General features: G+C 44.8%; 2 protein-coding genes and 1 long non-coding RNA gene across 7 annotated transcripts; 2 read left to right on the plus strand and 1 right to left on the minus strand.

Annotated features, from left to right (window-relative positions):
• The first annotated feature begins 4,646 nt into the window (after positions 1 to 4,646).
• On the plus strand, positions 4,647 to 9,251 carry LOC123411146 (transcription factor BIM2-like). Of its 5 annotated transcripts, none has more exons than XM_045104080.1 (9): positions 4,647 to 4,767; positions 4,966 to 5,133; positions 5,220 to 5,322; positions 5,438 to 5,507; positions 5,613 to 5,867; positions 6,685 to 6,838; positions 7,029 to 7,173; positions 7,868 to 7,997; positions 8,602 to 9,251. In XM_045104080.1, the coding sequence occupies exons 2-9, from the start codon at positions 5,037 to 5,039 to the stop codon at positions 8,623 to 8,625; spliced, it is 978 nt and encodes a 325-aa protein (XP_044960015.1). In that variant the 5' UTR covers positions 4,647 to 4,767; positions 4,966 to 5,036; the 3' UTR covers positions 8,626 to 9,251. The 5 variants fall into 5 exon arrangements, with proteins under 5 accessions (XP_044960015.1, XP_044960017.1, XP_044960014.1 ...); XM_045104082.1 differs by having other exon boundaries at positions 8,543 to 8,630; XM_045104079.1 differs by lacking the exon at positions 8,602 to 9,251 and adding an exon at positions 8,176 to 8,382.
• A 280-nt stretch (positions 9,252 to 9,531) lies between these two features.
• Positions 9,532 to 15,163, minus strand: LOC123411145 (probable E3 ubiquitin ligase SUD1). The gene is made up of 9 exons (XM_045104077.1): positions 14,866 to 15,163; positions 14,161 to 14,670; positions 12,775 to 13,371; positions 12,470 to 12,675; positions 12,088 to 12,384; positions 11,300 to 11,457; positions 11,033 to 11,196; positions 10,769 to 10,951; positions 9,532 to 10,268 (listed from the first exon to the last, which is right to left on the minus strand). The coding sequence occupies exons 1-9, from the start codon at positions 15,073 to 15,075 to the stop codon at positions 9,882 to 9,884; spliced, it is 2,712 nt and encodes a 903-aa protein (XP_044960012.1). The 5' UTR covers positions 15,076 to 15,163; the 3' UTR covers positions 9,532 to 9,881.
• A 105-nt stretch (positions 15,164 to 15,268) lies between these two features.
• On the plus strand, positions 15,269 to 16,468 carry LOC123411147. The gene is made up of 2 exons (XR_006613195.1): positions 15,269 to 16,019; positions 16,125 to 16,468. It is a non-coding gene; the product is annotated as an uncharacterized LOC123411147 (long non-coding RNA).
• Positions 16,469 to 19,028: the final 2,560 nt, after the last annotated feature.

The following is a 19,028-nucleotide window of genomic DNA, read 5'->3' on the forward strand; positions in this document are numbered from 1 at the left end:
ATCACTTCATGAATTTCTTCCTCACGATTTTCAGATTCATGCATCTCAAGCAAAACTCCATAGAAAAAGTCAAGTGCACTCAATTTACTAGCAATTGGATCAACATAATTGGATCTCTTAAAGAGATTAGCAAGTGGGTGAGGATCCATATCACTAGATTTTCACCAAGCGAAGATGCAAGCATATTGAAGGCGCATAGCACTCAAGAAAAGGAAAGGCAAGCGAGAGAAAAGGGCGAACAAAAAGGCAAACGAAAAAAGGCAAATGTGAAGTGGGGGAGAGGAAAACGAGAGGCAAGTGGCAAAAAAGTAAATGCAAGAGATGAATTTGTGAGACCTACTTGGATAGATCTCTCCTTCCCCGGCAACGGCGCCAGAAATACTTCTGCTACTGCAACAAAAGACCTTCCAACGGTGCTAGAAACGTGCTACGGCACCAGGAATCCTTCTACTACGGCTACGCCTTAAGGGACTTCCTAGGTAAATATGCAAAGGATTTCCCCCGTGGCCTTGGAGCCTTGTGTTGGTGTTCCCTCGAAGCGGAAAGGGTGATGTAGCGCAGCGGTGGTAAGTATTTCCCTCAGTTTGAGAACCAAGGTATCGATCCAGTGAAGGAGTATCACAAGTGCCTGCACAAACACAAAAAGCTTGCTCCCAACCCTATAAAGGGGTTGTGAATCCCTTATAGATTGTTTGCCAAGTGAGAACTAAAAGCAACAAAGTAACAAATCAAAGTAAAAGCGAAAGTGGAAACGATAGATGTGAATAGACCCGGGGGCCGTAGTGTTTACTAGTGGCTTCTCTCATGAAAGCAAGTAGACGGTGGGTGAACAAATTACTGTCGAGCAATTGATAGAACCGCGCAAAGTCATGACGTCATCTATGGCAATGATTATATCTATAGGCATCACGTCCAAAACAAGTAGACCGATACTTTCTGCATCTACTACTATTACTCCACACGTCGACCGCTATCCAGCATGCATCTAGTGTATTAAGTCCAAAAGAACAGAGTAACGCCTTAAGCAAGATGACATGATGTAGATGGACAATCTCATATCTACAACAAAGCCCACCTTGTCACCCTTGATGGCAACTACACGATGTGTGCCTTGCTGCCCCTACTGTCACTCGGAAAGGTCACCACACGGTAAGAACCCAAAACCAAGAACTTCTCCCATTGCAAGAATCATAGATCTAGTTGGCCAAACAAAACCCAAGACTCGGAGAGACTTACAAGGATATCAAATCATGCATAAAAGAAATCAGCAAAGACTCAAATATATATCATAGATAATCTGATCACAAATCCACAATTCATCGGATCTCGACAAACACACCGCCAAAGAGGATTACATCGGATAGATCTCCATGAAGATCATGGAGAACTTTGTATTGAAGATCCAAGAGAGAGAAGAATCCATCTAGCTACTAACTACGGACCCGTAGGTCTGAAGTGAACTACTCACGAGTCATTGGAGGGGCGATGATGTTGATGTAGAAGCCCTCCAACTCCAAAGTCCCCTCCGGCAGGGAACCGGGAAGGGTCTCCAGATCAGATCTCGCAGAAACGGAAGCTTCCGGCGGCGGAAAAGTATTTTCGTGGATCCCCTGATTTTTTTTCTATATTTTAGGGAATATATAGGCGAAGGAGCTAGGTCAGGGGGGCGTCAGGGAGGCCACAAACCTGCTGGCCGCCGCCCCTGGTGGCGGATATGGGGCTTGTGGGCCCCCTGTAGCCCTCCTGGCTTGGCCCTCAAGCCCCGTGATCTTCTTTCGTTCAAGAAAAATTTATTTTGGAGATTTTATTCCGTTTTGACTCCGTTCCAAAATCATATCTGAAAAGAGCCAAAAACACAGAAAAAACAGGAACTCGCACTTGGCACTGAATTAATAAGTTAGTCCCAAAAAAGATATAAAAGGTACATAAAACATCCAAAGATGACAAGTTAACAACATGAAACCATCAAAAAAATATAGATACGTTTGAGACGTATCAGTCTCCATGGCGGCGGAGGGGCGAGTGCCCCTCCGAGATTGGATCTCTCTCTCTGTGTCCTTTTGGTTTTGCGTTCCCAGATTCTGCCTTTCGCCGTTTCTTAAATCCCTGGAGATCCGTAACTACGATTAGGCTGAAATTTTAACACGAGTTTCTTCCGGATATTATCTTTCTTGCGGAGAAAGAAGGGCACGAAACGCCTTAGGGATTGGTCACAAGCCTGCGAGGCGCGACCCCACCCCCAGGCCGCGGATAGGGGGCTTGTGACCCCCTCGGGCATCATTTCGCGTTGATTCTTCTTCCCAAAAATCATAAATATTCCAAAAAAATCCCCGTAAGTTTTTTATTGCGTTTGGAGTTCGTTTGGTATGGATAATCTGCGAAACAAAAAAAAACATGCAACAAACAGGAACTGGCACTGGGCACTGGATCAATATGTTAGTCCCAAAAATAGTATAAAAAGTTGACAAAAATATATGAAAGTTGTAGAATATTAGCATGAAACAATCAAAAATTATAGATACGACGGAGACGTATGAGTGTCCACCATGTACACACCATAGGTGGAGGTGGCGGTCCATCATCCCATCGCAGGAGGAGCCAATGTATTGACATTCGTAAATTTGTCTTCCCTCTCGTCCGAAGAGAAGTCCAACATACTGGTTAAGTCATCGATAGTGGCTACTAAGTGGGAGGTGGGTGGGAAATAAAGTTCCCCATGTCCGAGCTCGAAGCGGGGACGTCCGAAATTTCCATGGTTCGGATCCGGGCCAGCATTTTGCTTGACAGTGAGGGACTGGTCGGAGTAGTCCTCGGGATTTTGGTGGATTTGATCTCCGATGCGTCAGCACAAGGGGTGTGCTCGGACAAGGTTAACCCCCGTTTCCTGAGCGCAATGGTCAGATCCGCACTTAAGGTCGGATCCGAAGTAGGCACAGTCCCGTACGTGAGGTCGGGGAGGGGATCCGAAATCAAGGCTTTGGGATTTTCGGGCTCTTCAGCCGAAGCCGAGATCCCAGTGAGGGTCAGATTCCTTTGGGCATCGACGACGTAATCTAAGTCAACGAACTTGATTCCCTGGCCCGGGGCAAACCCGTCGATCTGGTCGTGGTGACGAGTTGCCTTGACATGCGGGACAACGCGGCCGAACGCAGAGAGTTGGCCGGGGACAAAGATATCCCCGATGCTCATGCCTTCGTCGGTGACCAAGCGAGCCATTGATCCTTTTGATGATCCTTCAGTGGAACTCTCAATGAAAGTGCCAATGTCGTTGTCAAAACCGGCTGATCTCGAGTAGGGGGTCCGAACTGTTGATCTTGGATTGATGGGTAACACAAGACAAAGGAGATGGTGATCACCCAGGTTTGGGCCCTCTTGATGGAGGTAAAACCCTATGTCCTAATATTGTTTATATTTATGATGGAGTATCGAGTACAAAGTTGATCTACCCCGAGATCGTATGTTGTGATCTAAATCCTAGGAGTAATGAGCTTAATTTGTCCTATGAACTAAAGCCCTCCGCTTTATATAGATACCGCACGTGCTAGGGTTACAAAGAGGAAGCATGTCGATCACCACGTGGCCAAAGAGTGCACACCAAGTCTTCGAAAGTGTCCGTCTTCAATACAACATCACCTTTATCTATCCGGAGTCCAGTAATGACAATAGGACGGCCGAGGAGTCCCACCCACAGAAAATAGGTAAGCGGCCCAAGGACCCCTTATTCCCGGACTCCCTCACTCCCACGCTGGGGGACTGCAACAACGGCCACCGGTGCCGTAGTCGACCAAGCATCCATCATCGTGGTCGCATTGCAACACCCCTTGTCGTCATCGTGCTCCATCGCAGCATGCGCCCGTCGTCACCGCCTTGCGATGGAGCACCAATAAGCGATGAGGCGCTGCGGGGCAACTTCGTCGACGGTTGTTGCGGTGAAGTCTGTCGTGCCAATGCGGGCTGCAGCAAAACATCGTCAACGACGTCGGGTACTGCGATGAAGCATCCAAGGGCCACCATTGTGTCAGCGTTCGCGCTGCGGTGGAGCATCGCTGGCGACGACGGGTGCTACGATGGAGCTTCGTCGAGAATGCATTGAAGCACCGTCGACGCTGCAATGGAACACGTCGCAGGTCATTGGAGCTCTGCCACGACTGCAATGGAGTATCATCGGAGCTGCAATGTAGCATTACCGTGCCTCCAATGAAACTTCGTCGGAGACGTCGTCGATGCGGCATCGATTCCTTTTTGTACTTGATGTTGCCATGGCGATGGCTCTAATGGAACAGGGCGGTGCTCCTCGGTGATGCAGCGGTCGGTGGCGGCTCTTGGAGGTCAGTTGCAGCGCTCGCCGACGGCTCCGATGCCATGACGGATGGTGCGTTGCTTTGGGGTGAGGAGATAAGAGGAGGAAGACGTGAGCTGAGGTTGTGTTGCTTGGATCGAACGGAGACCCAACACTAAATTGAACGACTATCCAAACGAATGTTCGGCTGATTCGTAGCAGCCATTATTTTTGAAAATTCAAAAATGTGGTGAGCATTCGCTCCATACATTTATTATGGTCGATTTGGTGAGATCCGCGTTGGAGGAGTTGTCCTAATAATTGGCTATTTGCAAAAAAGGCCCCTACAAGTATTTGTTTTCCGTGCGCCTTACAATTTTGATTGAGAAAAAGCTCATTAAACCCCCGCGCTGCTCCGATCTTCTTTTCCGGCGACGGCGGTGGCGGTGGCAGCAGTTTGGCTCCTTGGTCTGAGGATCTCCGCCCAGGTATTCTTCTTTCCAAATACTCCTCCTCTACTGCAATGGTGTGGAGTGAAGATTTATTCCAACAAGGGTCAATTCCTTGGAATTGTCTCTGACGAAACCTAGCTTGGATTGCATAAAGAAACCCTAGCTTGGAATGCTCTGGGCCGATTCTCCTTTTACCGCCGCAAATTTGATCCAAATTCCTCTTCTCCTTCTCAGTTTGTGGCGGATTTGGTTGCCGTGCGGTGGTCGGCCGGCTAGGGCAGGCGGCGGGGCCGGGCCCCTCTTTCATGCAGAACCGAGTACAACCCCATCCTGCCGGAGCCTCGTCCTCTGCCTCCAGCGGCGGAGACGGCTCTGGTTCAGGCTTCTGCCTCAGCGATATAAGTCAGTCTTCTTCTATCAACCCCTCCACTTCATTGATGAACTCGTGTCAGTGCGTCGGGTTACAACCGTACAATGCCATGTTGCAGTGGAAATCGACGCTGGCAGCGGAGGAGACCACAAAGCACCGGGCTCCCCGAGGTCCAAGCATTCTGCTACCGAGCAGAGGCGTCGCTGCAAAATCAATGAGAGGCAAGCCCCCAAATGCCCACCCTAGTCCATCCATTATGAAGTACATTATTTCTTCTTTCTGTGACATTACCCCCTATCTACCAACAACTTTTTAGCATTGCTAACTGCAATGCAGATTTCAGATACTTCGGGATCTTGTACCACAAAGCGACCAGAAGAGAGATAAGGCCACATTCCTTTTGGAGGTTCTTCTTTTCTTCCCTTTCTCATGACTCCCTTTCCCCCGTTTCGACAAGGATACGTGTGTACGTACTCCAGTGCACATATGAATCAGGTGCCATCCTCTGCAGGTGATCGAATACGTCAAATTCTTACAAGAAAAGGTACAAAAGCATGAAGCATGTGCTGGTGGAGATTGGAGCCAGGAAAATACAAAATTGATGCCTTGGGTAATCCACATTTCACTGGCCTCCCCTATTCCCTACAGAAGTGTGCCCGCTATTTGCTATGCCATGCCAGTTCAAATTTATGCGGCAAAGAATATTAAGAAAAAAAAATTGGTACCTTGGATAATCCACATATCACTGGCCTCCCCTATTCATTACGTAAGTCTGCCTTCTATTTGCTATGCCATGCCATGCCAGTCAAATTTGTATGGGAGAGAATTATATGAAAATATCATATGTTGCAGACTAGATAGAGATTAACATGACATCATTACATGATTACAATTTGCACCACTAAAGCATCTACATAAATTATATATTATTACGAATTCTCTTTCCAGCACACATTTAGGAGAAATGTGCCCGGTTCGTTTATTGGATCCACAACTAGTAACTTATTTCATTGCTGTTCACTGGAAATCTGTAACTCCCAAATCCTATGCAGCTGACTAGAAAGTTCTACCATAGAATTTTCATGATGGAAAGTGTGCAAAGGTGAAGTTCACTACAATGTAGCACTGCAAATCTTTTGAATTTTGTCTGTAAGTAGCCACTAACGTTAAACGTACGTATATGCACAATGATTCAATCATAAGTAATTAACTGAATTCTTCTGTCCGAGAAAAACACAGTAAACCAGTAATAGTAATTCGTACATCATGTTGTGATTTATGTGTGTCATATTTTACTCCCTGTGCTCAAGATACACTGCTGAACAGCGGCACAGTATCTATTTAACTTCTGATATGTTAGTATGAAATGAAATATTGCCGTGTGAAGAAAAAAAATCAAGCCAAATCTGATGTTATCATTTCCACGCAGTCAATGATTGGAAAATTTATATTAGCTGTTAAAGTTAGGGATATTTCACTGCACACTTTCTAGCTATGTTTCTGAACAGATGGATTAATAGCATTCAGCAATGCCTAAGGTTGAAACCTTAAAATTATTGCAATAACATGTTATATTATAACAGAGTAGCAACCGAGTACCAGGTGATCTCATGCCAGGTGTAGCACCCACAACCAAAAATTGCTCTGCTGGGAATTTTCTGGATAACAGCATCCCCACCATGCCAGAAATGCTGCAAAATGCTGAAACGGTACTAGAACCAGCCAACTCAAATGCAGGTATACATGGATAATATGTCTGTGTGAGTTGTTAGCCTTTTAGTTTGTACTCCCTATGTAAACTAATATAAGACGTTTTAGATCACTAAAGTAGTGATTTAAAACGTCTTTAATGATCTAAAACGTCTTATATTAGCTTACAGAGGAATACTATTCAACGAGTGCTAACTGTTCTCATTTTTTTTCTCAGATATTACAGAATCAAAGTACCAGTCTGAGTGGCAACAACTTACATGTCCAGCAGATTGCCTTGTGGACAGTGAAATGAGCAACGAAAAAGAAGATCTGACTATAGATGAGGGTACCATAACAGTTTCCAGCGTTTACTCCCAAAAGTATGTTTCTAGCCTTCGCAAAACTCTCTGAAATTTTCCTTACTGATAATTGCTGCTACTAGTTTAGAGTTACTGGAACGAACAAAGGGGTTGCTATTGTTTAGGGTACATATGGCATTAGCTGCAAAAGATTTCTCAACTTGTTCTTGGCTGATATTTTTTGCATTTCTTCGTACTCCAATTGGTAGGATGAATAGCGCATGGTGGAAAAAAAGTGCATGTAAATGCAAAAATATTTACCCTGGTGACCTAGGATGCCCCAATGCAAGGTGTCATATCTGTATCTAATACCTATATCTAATACTCCCTCCGTCCCAAAATTCTTGTCTTACATTTGTGTAGATATGAATGTATCTAGTCACATTTTAGTATTTAGATACATCCATTTGTAGACAAATCTAAGACAAGAATTTTGGGATGGAGGGAGTACATATTATGCCATGGATACATTTGGATACATATCCACCCAGTATTGGGTTGGGCAAATACACATGTGTATTTGCTGCACTTCATAAGAAGTGATTCCATATGTGTACATCTTTTTGTTATCCTCGAGGATGGAATTATCTTAGTCGTCCATTTAGATTCATTTTCTTTTCTGATCAGTTTTAGATTTGGTATCCCTACATGTTTTTGACATTCATCTTGAACAGCTTTGACTCACTCGACTATTATTGTAATTCTTCTTGAACAGCCTATTTACGTCTTTGACTAATGCAATGGAAAATTTGGGCATCGATTTATCACAAGCCAGCGTCACCGTGCATGTAAATCTGGGCAGAAGAGCAGTTTCCAGAAGGTCTAATAATATATCCAGTGCAAAGGTGGAAGCTCTCAATCTACTCATGAATATTTAACTGAAATTTTGAGTGCAGCACTAGTTTGAAATCTGGCTATCATGAAATATATTTCTTCAGCATCTTGCAATTTCTTTTTAAGAAAAGAGTCATGATTACCTGCCTAACTTTGTTCTCAACCACAATATGGTCCATGTTAATACAGGGGGCACATGTGATATTAGATGCTTGAGGGGCTGGACCTTAGAAACACAAATCGTTATCCATATGTAACATTATTCTAAGACCTGGTATGTTTTTGTAAAACGGTGGTATAATAGAGATGGAAAATAGTAGGTTCTTGCTATCACCATACAAAACAAATAAATCAATTTACTTGTAATTTTTTTATTCAAAAGACGGACTTGTGTTATGCAACCGCTGTCCATTATTAGTTTACTTCGGGCTATTTTCTAGTGCCCTTTTGTTTGCAAAATTTTGTGGCAAGCTAGGTGTGACAACATCAAGCAAAATGCGTACTCTTTCCACAAACAGAAGTGTAATTAACAGTTAATCATCTTTTTTTTGTCCAGTGATGCCCGTTATTCACTCAAGTACTCGCCTGAACTTTTATTTCTTTAAATAGGAGCAGAAAGACACGCCAGCCGCAAACTAAATTATTCAAGGTGCTGGGCAGGGCAAAAGCTATTAGGAATCTGAGGAAGCGTTGAAGAGACAGTCTAGTAGGAGTCATTTCCCGGACATGGAGTATATGAGCTCGAGCTCAAATGCATCCGCGTGAACAGTAAAATCAGAAAAAAAAAAAATCAAAAATATGTAAAAAAATTCTGATTTTTTTTTGTGATGTACTTTGACAAAAGTTCTAAGAACTTGTAAATTTTCATCATGATATCACATTTTAGTAAGGCGTGAAAAAAAACGATGCTCTGAAAATGCTACTTTCGAAAGCATTTTGAAACACTGATTTTTTTTTTGCCACGCCTTACACGGATGTGATATCATGATGAAAAATTGCAAGCAATTAAAAGTTATGTCAAAGTTCATCATAAAAAAAATTCAGAATTTTTTGAATGTTTTTGATTTTTTTAAAATTTTACTATTCATGCGGGTGCATTTGAGCTCGAGCTCAAAAGGGTACTTTCCCCATTTCCCCAGATAATTCTAGACTAGAATTGCTTTTATGGATAAACCCTTTCTGCTATATCTTCCCAAGGCCCTCCCTTGTTCCTCACCGATTGTAAATTAAATCAAAATTTGTGAAAGCATACTATCTTACGTGTACATTTGTTATATATGAGGTGAGCTGACTGTCGGTTGGTCTGTCAGAAACTACAGGCTACACCGTCTCAGAAAGAAAAAGGAAAAACTGCAACATATGTATATTTGTAGGGTCCAAAAACTAGTAACATACTGGCTCCCCTCCAGGGACGGGAGCTCTTTCCCCATCTAATTACATGAAACCGACGGTGACATGCCAGAACACGAGTACATGCCGCATGGGTCCTGAAGGAAGCCAAAATACCAAGAAACGCCACACCCATATGGCTAAAGCCCTAGGAACAAGCAGAAAACCTTGGAATTAGATAACATTGCCCGAATCGGCACCAGATCAAGACCTTTGGGGTGATGATGATCGCAAAAAGTGTATGAGATTCCTAAGAACCGTAGGCTATTACAACCACGTTTACGATCAAATTCTCAAGATTCAGCGACCTAGCAAACCGGCACAAGATCATGACCAACAGGTGATGGCAACTAAAACTACATCCATATTTACAAGCAAACTACCTCCGCCACATCTCACCGTATCACATCTCCATCAGTAACAAGGCCTCTTCGCTTCCTGGCGCCGACTGTTGTAATGTTTAAACCTAACTACTATAGAAAACTGAGTTGCAAGGAAAGGGGCCTTCAGCTATTGTCAGTGTAGTCTTGCAGCCTCTGCCCGATAATATAGCGCTCATCCCTGATAGAATCGTGGAGTTTCACCAGGGCACCCCAGAATACCTTGGCAAGGTAGCAGAGCCCACACGAGGCGAGGCTGCCCAGCCATGCGAAATGGTACACTGCCGAATTCACCGCAGCAGAGTAGCCAAACCTTGGGAAAAGGCCCTTCGCAAGCACATAAGGAACACACAGAACAATCACTAGCTTCATGGTGATAGGCATCAATATATCTTGCAAGACCCACTTTGCCCTCAACCCTGCAAAGCCATCATCCTTTGCCCGAGTAAGCTTCCAGTCCCATCTTCCATCAATGAAATGAGCCAGGAAAGGCACGCCCCTTGTCCAATGAGCCTTCAACAATGATAACAAAAAAATCTAATAAGAATAACTTGGCAAATTACCAGCAAACTACACTAAGTATGCCCATTGCAAGATCTGTCAGAATAGAAACTCAGCCATCATTAGGCAGATATTGGCAGTTGATACTTGATAGCATGCTTGAGGCGGCATGGAGACAAGTCAAATATTTGCAGGCTTTCTCAATGGGAAGAGTGAATTACAAAAGCATTGTGGACTAATATAAAAATATGCACTGTTTATTTTGATAATTCGCTTTAGCAAGGAAACTGTGCATTTTGCAACTAGTATAATTTGGGTGTCATGTACTCCTTCCATTCCAAAATACTTGTCATGGTTTTAGTTCGAACCAAAATTATGACAATTTTTTGGAAAGGAGGGAGTAACAATTTTTCCCAAATAATTGCGATCACCTGATTATTGCCAGGTTTGGTACATACACGATAAATACAAGTTAAGAGGTCAGAAAAGTGACAAAACAAGTTGCATCTCACCAAAATAGTCCAGAATTTCAGCAATATCAGCCCCAGGAACCAAATGCTGAAAAAGTCTAGAACTGGAATGTCATCAGCGGGCACTATAAAGGGTGACATGACTAGAAAATCAACCAGGAACTTGAAGGGTGATATCAGGAGAAAATCAACCAGCAGTCCTATCAGAATGGGAATGATAACAATCTGGCAACAAACAACAAGTTACTAAACTGTATCTCAAAATAAAATAGATAAAAATGAAACCACCTCAATTAGAATGCTCACCCATATGAACAAAAGTGGAGAGCTCTTCACAGCAGTTATACCCCACTTGCAGATAGCAGAAGCTAGAAGGCATGTTCTCCCAGAAGTCATGTAGACAAATGAATCTCTAGATGTGGCAATAATAGTTGATATGGTGCAAAATCCAACAGCAAATGCAAACAGATCTAAAAGAAAGATTGCCCAATTAAGCCCAAAATAAGATGAATAACATAAACAAATATTTACTTCATTTACAGAGGAATTTCAACGATCATAAGCAATTATTACCATTGAACTTCAATCCACCTACTACTGGCAGCTGAGGGATGGCCAACAATAATGCACGCCCAATTGAGATTGGAAAGATAAGCATAACAGTGTTGAATATCACAACAGTCAACCATGCTAGCACTACAAGCAGTGTCATTCGAACTGCAACAGATCTCCTGTTACAATGTGTAAGAAGGGTAAATATCTTCTAAAAAAGTGCAGCCAACATCTTGAGTTTGCCAAACATTAGTTAGTTGAATGGTAAAAAAAAAAGCAGAAAAAAAAACAAGGAAAATATAATTTATTTTGACTGAAGACTAAATTGCTGTACTGAAGATGGAACAATGGCACACATATTTGTTTCTTGAAGTATCGTTTTTAAATGACCCATAGTGCCCATATGGAAGTAATGCCAGACACTACAACCATATATGGATCCCACTTCAATCCAGCTGTACAAGTTTGAGGATCCAAAAATTCAATTTTCCAGTTCTGTGACATACTTAGACCACCGTTGCAATGTTTAACCCCGAAAAGAAGATGGAAATTGCTGTGACGAGACACATTTGGGAAGATATATACCGAGATAGACTACCCTCTTCATTCGAGAGGTAAAAGTGTGCAAAAAGAACAAATACCAACACTAATGCCTATCCACCAGAATGCATGCATCTTAAATGAATAGTCAACAACGAAATCATAAAGAAATAGAATTAGATCATATTGGAGAATGGGTGCGGCAGCATCAAACTACAAATAGTGCAGAAAATACAGTTCCTTGAATGAACAAAAATATCGGAGTTTACCTATTAGCCATAGCTTCATAAGTGCTGCCATACTGGTCATTTGGTGCGACGCTATTACTAACCTCATGTCCACAGGCTCCATCAGCAGGCTGGACAGTCAACAAATCTAATAGATCAAGAGCTTGTCCAGTAGTGGCAAACCAATTTTGCAGTATCTTCTCCATCAGTTTGCTAGGTTGAAGGTATTTGAGTGTATTGCAAATGAGAAACCTCAGAAGAACAATGCCAGAAAGTAACTCTGCATAGGTCCGTGGCGCTTGCCAAAATGATGTGCCCTTAGTAGGAGGATCGAAGTAGCTACAGTTCATAATATTAAAATAAATGTGTTGAATCGTCAAAGACCGGCAGATGCATAAGATGAAGAAAAAAAAAGAATACTTACGTGATATCTAACGGGAACAACTTAGGTGCCAATCCACTAGCGATTTGAACAGGAACAAGAAAGACCATACCAACATTGATAATGCCAGCAAAAAGACGAGGAAGCTTCTTGAAAGAAATAATATAGAATGGTTCACGCAAGCATAGTTTCACATTATGCTCTTCAGCAAGATAGAAAAATGGAATACTAACTCCTCGCCTCAGTATCTATTCACAAGCAAAAAAAAAAAATCACTGTTAGACCCCTGAAACATATAATGCATGCACTATGAAATGGTGAGACCACAAATACAGTACGATAAATACCGGGCGAAGAAGACTGGACAACTTGGAGCGTAGCATCAAAAAGATGCATCCAGTAAGCCAATGTAGAGCAATAGAAGAAAAGGATGAAGCCCACATAAGTTTGAACCTTTGATGTATTGTTGCACCAAACATTTTCGAAGTACAGATATCAAGAGACCAGCCAAAGAGCAAGGGGAATACTACAACCATATTTATGACATTAAGAGAAAAGTTGGCAAAAGTGATCAATTTTCCAATCCCTCTAAAGAACATCTGGCAGAGAGAGAATGTCTTGCGGACCATTGCATGTATACGATGCAGCCATCTAAAGGGGCTCAACAACCAGCATGTCCCATCAGCCAAGATCTTGAAGAAAATGGCTATCAGAAGGCGCTCTCCCCTCGAGTATTGTTTGAAAGTATGCATCCCAGCAAAAGTTACACCCAGTGAAAAGATAAATCCATATCCAATTAAAAGGATATAAGCTGTTGAAGCATTTGAGTTGACATCATCCACATTTCCAAAATTGAAACACGAAACACACCATAGGATTATCCTTCCCAACGTGAAGGGAACAAAACCAAACATGAAAGCAATGCCTATGTCAACTATTACCACCTGAATAGAAAATTATTTAGTTAGATTTTCTGCAATTAAATATATTAGAAAAGATAAGCAGAAGATATCTGAAGCCTTCATGCTACAAAAGCAAGAAAGCGTCCACATGTGGTGTTGAAGCATTGTCCAAAAATGTTGTAGATAAAACCATGGTGGAACAGCACAATGATTTAAGCACCAAGGAGGACAAGGTTAGCCACTCATGGTGGCGCACTCAAAATAATGGCCTAAGAAATCCTAAACCTACATATTCGGAATAGTCATCCAACATTGGAATTTCTACGTCTCCAGGGTCCAGACTGATGGACAGCAAACCATGTTGATGATGTCTTGCCCAATTGCAGGGTAGGAAAAAGGTAAAGAACAGAACACCATCCAGTTTTACAAAAGAACCTATACTGTTTTGGTCCATGTGATGATCAAATCATTTAAGTTCTTCCATTACTAGCAATAGCCAGGATCGTAAGCGGCATCTTCACTTTGAACTGGAGTTATACTCTACTATCACCAATTTAAGCAAAACCATGACAAGATGTGCTTAATCTCTAGAATATAACTTCATTAATCAGTACTTTACTCCCGCAGGTAGAATATAGATTCCTCCCATCACAGTAAACAAGAAACAGTAGCTGGTGTTGGATGAAAAACCCATAATGCTAGGCTATTATGAATTACAATTTGCTTCTCTATATAGTCATAAGATGTGCACAGCTTGTGGACGTTCCCTCAAAAAAGGGAACAATAATGTACAGTCAGAGGACACTGGGGAGATCAAAGCAAGAAGCGTACCATCAAGGAAGCTTCCACGGTATGCAGCGCAAGGACTTGCAGGCTATCCAATCCCCCAAATCTGTTCTGAAGGTTAGTTTCCAGGCGAGCAACCCAGAGAGCAAATGGAGCAACAGCGTCAGCACCAATTCTGGCAAGCCCGTTGAGCTGTCTAAAATGGACAAGGTCCCTGACGAAGGCTCTTCTGATAGAAACACAGGCGAATATGGTATCCACGGAAGGCATGAACCTGAACCTGTAGAACCCATCTGCGAAGGAGGTGGCGGAGAGGCGGAGGGAGAGCAGGTGCCGCACTTGAGCAAAGCTCCTGGAGAGAGCGAGGCGCCATGTCCAGAGAGTGGTGATGGGCATGATGAATTCCCAGACGAGGACCGCGACAACGAGGGAGAGCAGCACGATAACCCAGCCCATGACCTTGTTGGCCAGGCCGAGCATGAATTCGGAAAGGGGCAGCCTCGCGGGAGCATTTGGAGCGTAGAGAGGGCTGATGGTGATCTCGCGTTTGCACACCTGATCGAAACGAGCACAGAAACATGAGCATCACGTGGAATTGGAATTCGGAGATTAGCTACGCGCAGACCACACCACACCACACAGCAGCAGCACGAATCGAAATTACTAAAGCAAACAAGCGCGTGGACCATTCATGGCGGATATGATCGATGCCGAGAGAGGGGTAGGCGGAGGAGAGGACTGGAGGGGTACCTCGCACCGGGACTGGCGGCTGGTGGCGAGCCATCGGAGGAGGCAGTCGTCGTGGACGAACCTGATGCTGCCGCTGCAGGCGCAGGGGCGGCGCAGAGGGCGATCCGCCTCGGCGGGGAAGCGGCAGATGCGGCACTGGTCCCCATCCTCGTCATCCGAGCCGTCCGCCACGGAGGAGAGCGCAGTCTCCGGCGGAGGGACGGCGGCCATCCTCGGCGAAGCTTCCCTTGGTCTCTGGTCTCTCCCCCCGCCCCCTCTCGAAAGAAGACACCTTCCGTGCGCTCCTCTTTCTATCGCATCCTCGGCCGACACCCACACCCTAGTTTGTCTTTATTGACTTGCTGTTGCTAACTCTCTCATACTTTTTCTGAATCACGCTTAGCCTATTCCATTGATACTTACTCCCTCCATGCCTAAATAATTATAGTTAAAAAGAACTAGAAGAAGTAGATGATATATTTAGATGAGATGATGAGAGTATTAAAAATCTCAACAACTTTTACATACATTGATGATATGTATTTTATATAGGTTCACGTGTTTAGTATTGTTTGTTTAGCCTTCTTAATTGCTTTGTCACATACTTACATAATCTTTTCTACATATCTGGCACCCTCAAATACATCTAGTGGAACACTGGAAGGACCTTAAGCTTCATTGATTAAAATACAGAAATGTTATTTGATTGAGGTCATAGATTTTGGTATTCCCAGCGAACGACCCGACGACCATTAGATCGAAAGCATCAATCTTGATGCATGTCACCACATGCGTGTTCGCTTTGATTTCGAAACCACACGTAGGAACGCAACTAACTTACTTCCTCACCTACTTGTTACCACTCTCTGATTGTGTCCCATCCATCACTATTTCCTATTACAATGTACTCTTTAGTAGTGATATTTTGCATATTATTAGTTAATTTGAATGTTGCTTCCCCCTATCAAAATAATTGTACTTGGAGAGAACTAATCTAGTTCTCCCCAACTACAATCATATTGGTACAGAGGAAGTATTTTTCATTTCAAGTTGCATGTAATACAGAACATAACAACAAGTATTTTTTTGGAGCTTCACAAGCGATGAAAATTTGACCATTTTTTATCGAAGACAAGGCGACATATGTGAGAAGATGGGTATCACAGGACCAACAGGTGATAGGGCCAAGCCACCCCCTCCCGGTGGGGTCCCTGCACCGCCTTCTGATGCCTTTTGCCATAAAATCCCATCTAACTTAAGAAGATCATGGACTTCTCTAGGATTTTTGCGTCGTCGTTCTGCAGTGCGGAACCGAAGCAGAGCACTTTTTCCCTCCGGCAGGTCGATATTGCCGAAGATTCATCCTTCCGGTAGAGGGAACTCGAAGCCATCGTCATCACAAACAGTCCCATCATTATTGGGATCATCATCTCCATCAACATTTTCATCAACTCCTTCACCACACCACATATCTCTATTCTATGAACTTCTACCTTAGATCTTTTGTTGAGAATAGTTTCTCATGTTGATTACTCCTTCGTATCGATGCTTAGAAGTTTTCCTCATGAAATATTCATGTGTTCAGATTGTTAATTTTATAGTCATTATCACTGATCATGATTCATATGATGTGTTGTGAGTAGTTCATTACGTACTTGAGGGCATAGAATAAACCTTATTGCCAAAAAAGGCTTTCGCACTGCTTTATATATAAAGCAACGATTATCAACAACCCGGTACAAACGCACACCACCACACCACATGTACACACCCAAGGCATGGTACATAGGTGTTGAGCGCAACAACACTATTTCTAGCACTACAAGAGCAATTGGGGCTTCAACCGTGGACACGCCACCACGAAGAGATGAAGCCGCATATGATAAATTGTGGGCTCCAAGGCAGGGCCTTCAAGAAGACTACGACACCGACGCACCGCCATCGCCTGACCCAAGGATCGGAGTTCCCCTGGAGGAACACGACGGACAATGAGAGCCGCGACGACGCCTTCAAGAAGGGAACGAGCTTCGTCACTGATGGGGTCGTAGTCCTAGGGTAGGGTCATAGGCCTGCCCTACATGTCCTACCCAAGGACTACCCCACACAAAGGACAGGACCTTAAGTCTGCCCCCTCTGAATTAAGGTATCCCCATCATCCAGTCAGTAACAGGCCCTGAATCATCCAGTCGGTAACTAGCATTCGGAGGACACCAGGCTCACCGACTGGATACACTCGGTACGTCGTAACCTCTCCGGAGGGAAACTGTCGTACGTTTCCGGGTGCACTTATTAGCATTTAGAGCATACATTACCTGTAACGTACGCATTCAATCGCCACTACTCCACCCCTGAGTCAGAACCGTTGTGGGGGGCAGCGCACTCTATATAAGCCGCCCTCCCCCACTGGTAAAGGGGTTGGAAAATCTTTGTACTCCATATCACACTCGGTAACAAGCTCCGAGAGCACTGAGACGTAGGGCTGTTACCTCCACCGCAGAGGGGCCTGAACTCATACAACCTCGCCGTAGCTAGGACTCTGCCCATCTCATTCGTACCCTACACATCTACTGTCAGGCTTATACCCACGACAGTTGGCGCCCACCGTGGGGCAGGCGTCTAAGCGACTTCCGGCGAGTTTGCGACTACTTCCTTTCGTCATGTCGTCCGGTGGAGATTCGAGCATGGGTTACCAGATCCTCTTCGGCGCTCTCTCCTTCGTCGTCGACGATTCGGCGTGGCTTCGGGAGGCACCTCTCGACGTCGAGGCGCTTCCCCGTCGCGGGGCCACACACTTCCGTGCCGGCGCTCGCGGCGTTCTTCTTCTCCAACAATCGGCTCCATTGCCAGCTCGCACCTTCGTCACGCGCCGCAGCAAGCGATCTTGCAGTCCGCGTCTACAACGTTGGGTGCAGCATGCCCGAGCGCGTCAGTTAAGCGTCCTCTCAAGTGGCGGTTCTGGAGTTTGTTGTGGTTGCCCTGCGTCCCCAGTGCTCGGGCTCGATTCCGACTGAGCTCCCTTCCGAGTACGTGGGCCGCGGGCCTGCAGCAGAAGTTCACATGGCCAACACCCATGAAGATCCCCATCAGGCCGGCTGGAACGAGCGCGAAGTCGGTGAAGCATCCGGTGCACGCCGTCCGCCTCGCCGTTCTGCCAGTCGGCACACCCGGCAGAGCAACGTAGAGTTGTTCCGCACACCTCTCCTCAACTTGGCTGCAGCAGCCAAGATCGTCGATTCCCTCCAGCCGACTGATTCAGAGGCAGGAAGAGGAATCGAGCAGATCCATGCTCTGTTGCACACGGCGCAGCAGCAGAATTTGGCAGTCTCTCAGTCGCACAATCGGATCCACAATAGTTTCGTCCATGCAAACACGCATCGGTCGGTTCACAGCCCTGGCTCCTATCAGCGCCACAGGGGAGGCAGTCGTTCCATGGTCCGTGAAGATCGCCGCCGTTCGCGCACCCCTCCGCGGGGTGGGCCCTATGGGTCCCGACATCATGATGATCGGCGTTCAGTCGGCGACACTTACGACCCGAGACCCGACGCAAGAGGGCGAATCGCCCAGCGAAGAGTCGACAGGGGTCGAGCCCACCGCGATGGCCACGATCTGGATCGTCCGAGTGGTCGCACTCGGAGACTTAGCTGCGATCCTGAATCGCCTAAGTACTAACCTCCTTCGAGTGTGCACTCTACGTCGCACTCGGAGACTTAGTTGTGATCAAGAATCACCTAAGTAATAAATTCCTCCGAGTGTGCACTATACGTCGCACTCGGAGACTTAGCTGTGATCAAGAATCACCTAAGTACTACCTTCCTCCGAGTGTGCACTTCACGTCGCACTCGGAGACTTAGCTGCGATCCTGAATCGCCTAAGTACTAACCTCCTTCGAGTGTGCACTCTACGTCGCACTCGGGGACTTAGCTGTGATCAAGAATCACCTAAGTAATAAATTCCTCCGAGTGTGCACTATACGTCGCACTCGGAGACTTAGCTGTGATCAAGAATCACCTAAGTACTACCTTCCTCCGAGTGTGCACTTCACGTCGCACTCGGGGACTTAGCTGCGATGTTGCATCGCCTAAGTAATAACTTCCTTCGAGTGTGCACTATACGTCGCACTCGGGGACTTAGCTGTGATCACGAATCACCTAAGTAATAACTTCCTCCGAGTGTGCACTATACGT

This window comes from Hordeum vulgare, chromosome 7H (genome assembly GCF_904849725.1).
Source record: "Hordeum vulgare subsp. vulgare chromosome 7H, MorexV3_pseudomolecules_assembly, whole genome shotgun sequence".
In the NCBI taxonomy this organism is placed as follows: domain Eukaryota; kingdom Viridiplantae; phylum Streptophyta; class Magnoliopsida; order Poales; family Poaceae; genus Hordeum; species Hordeum vulgare.

What these genes read in the sequence shown, in the direction of transcription:
- LOC123411146 (XM_045104078.1), top strand. Translation starts at nt 5,037, where the DNA reads ATGCAGAACCGAGTACAACCCCATCCTGCCGGAGCCTCGTCCTCTGCC. An exon ending in CGCTGCAAAATCAATGAGAG is followed by an intron (nt 5,323 to 5,437) that starts GCAAGCCCCCAA and finishes ACTGCAATGCAG; the next exon opens with ATTTCAGATACTTCGGGATC. An exon ending in ACCAGCCAACTCAAATGCAG is followed by an intron (nt 6,839 to 7,028) that starts GTATACATGGAT and finishes TTTTTTTCTCAG; the next exon opens with ATATTACAGAATCAAAGTAC.
- LOC123411145 (XM_045104077.1), bottom strand. Translation starts at nt 15,075, where the DNA reads ATGGCCGCCGTCCCTCCGCCGGAGACTGCGCTCTCCTCCGTGGCGGAC. An exon ending in GCCGCCAGTCCCGGTGCGAG is followed by an intron (nt 14,671 to 14,865) that starts GTACCCCTCCAG and finishes CGTTTCGATCAG; the next exon opens with GTGTGCAAACGCGAGATCAC. An exon ending in TTGTTCCCGTTAGATATCAC is followed by an intron (nt 12,385 to 12,469) that starts GTAAGTATTCTT and finishes TATGAACTGTAG; the next exon opens with CTACTTCGATCCTCCTACTA.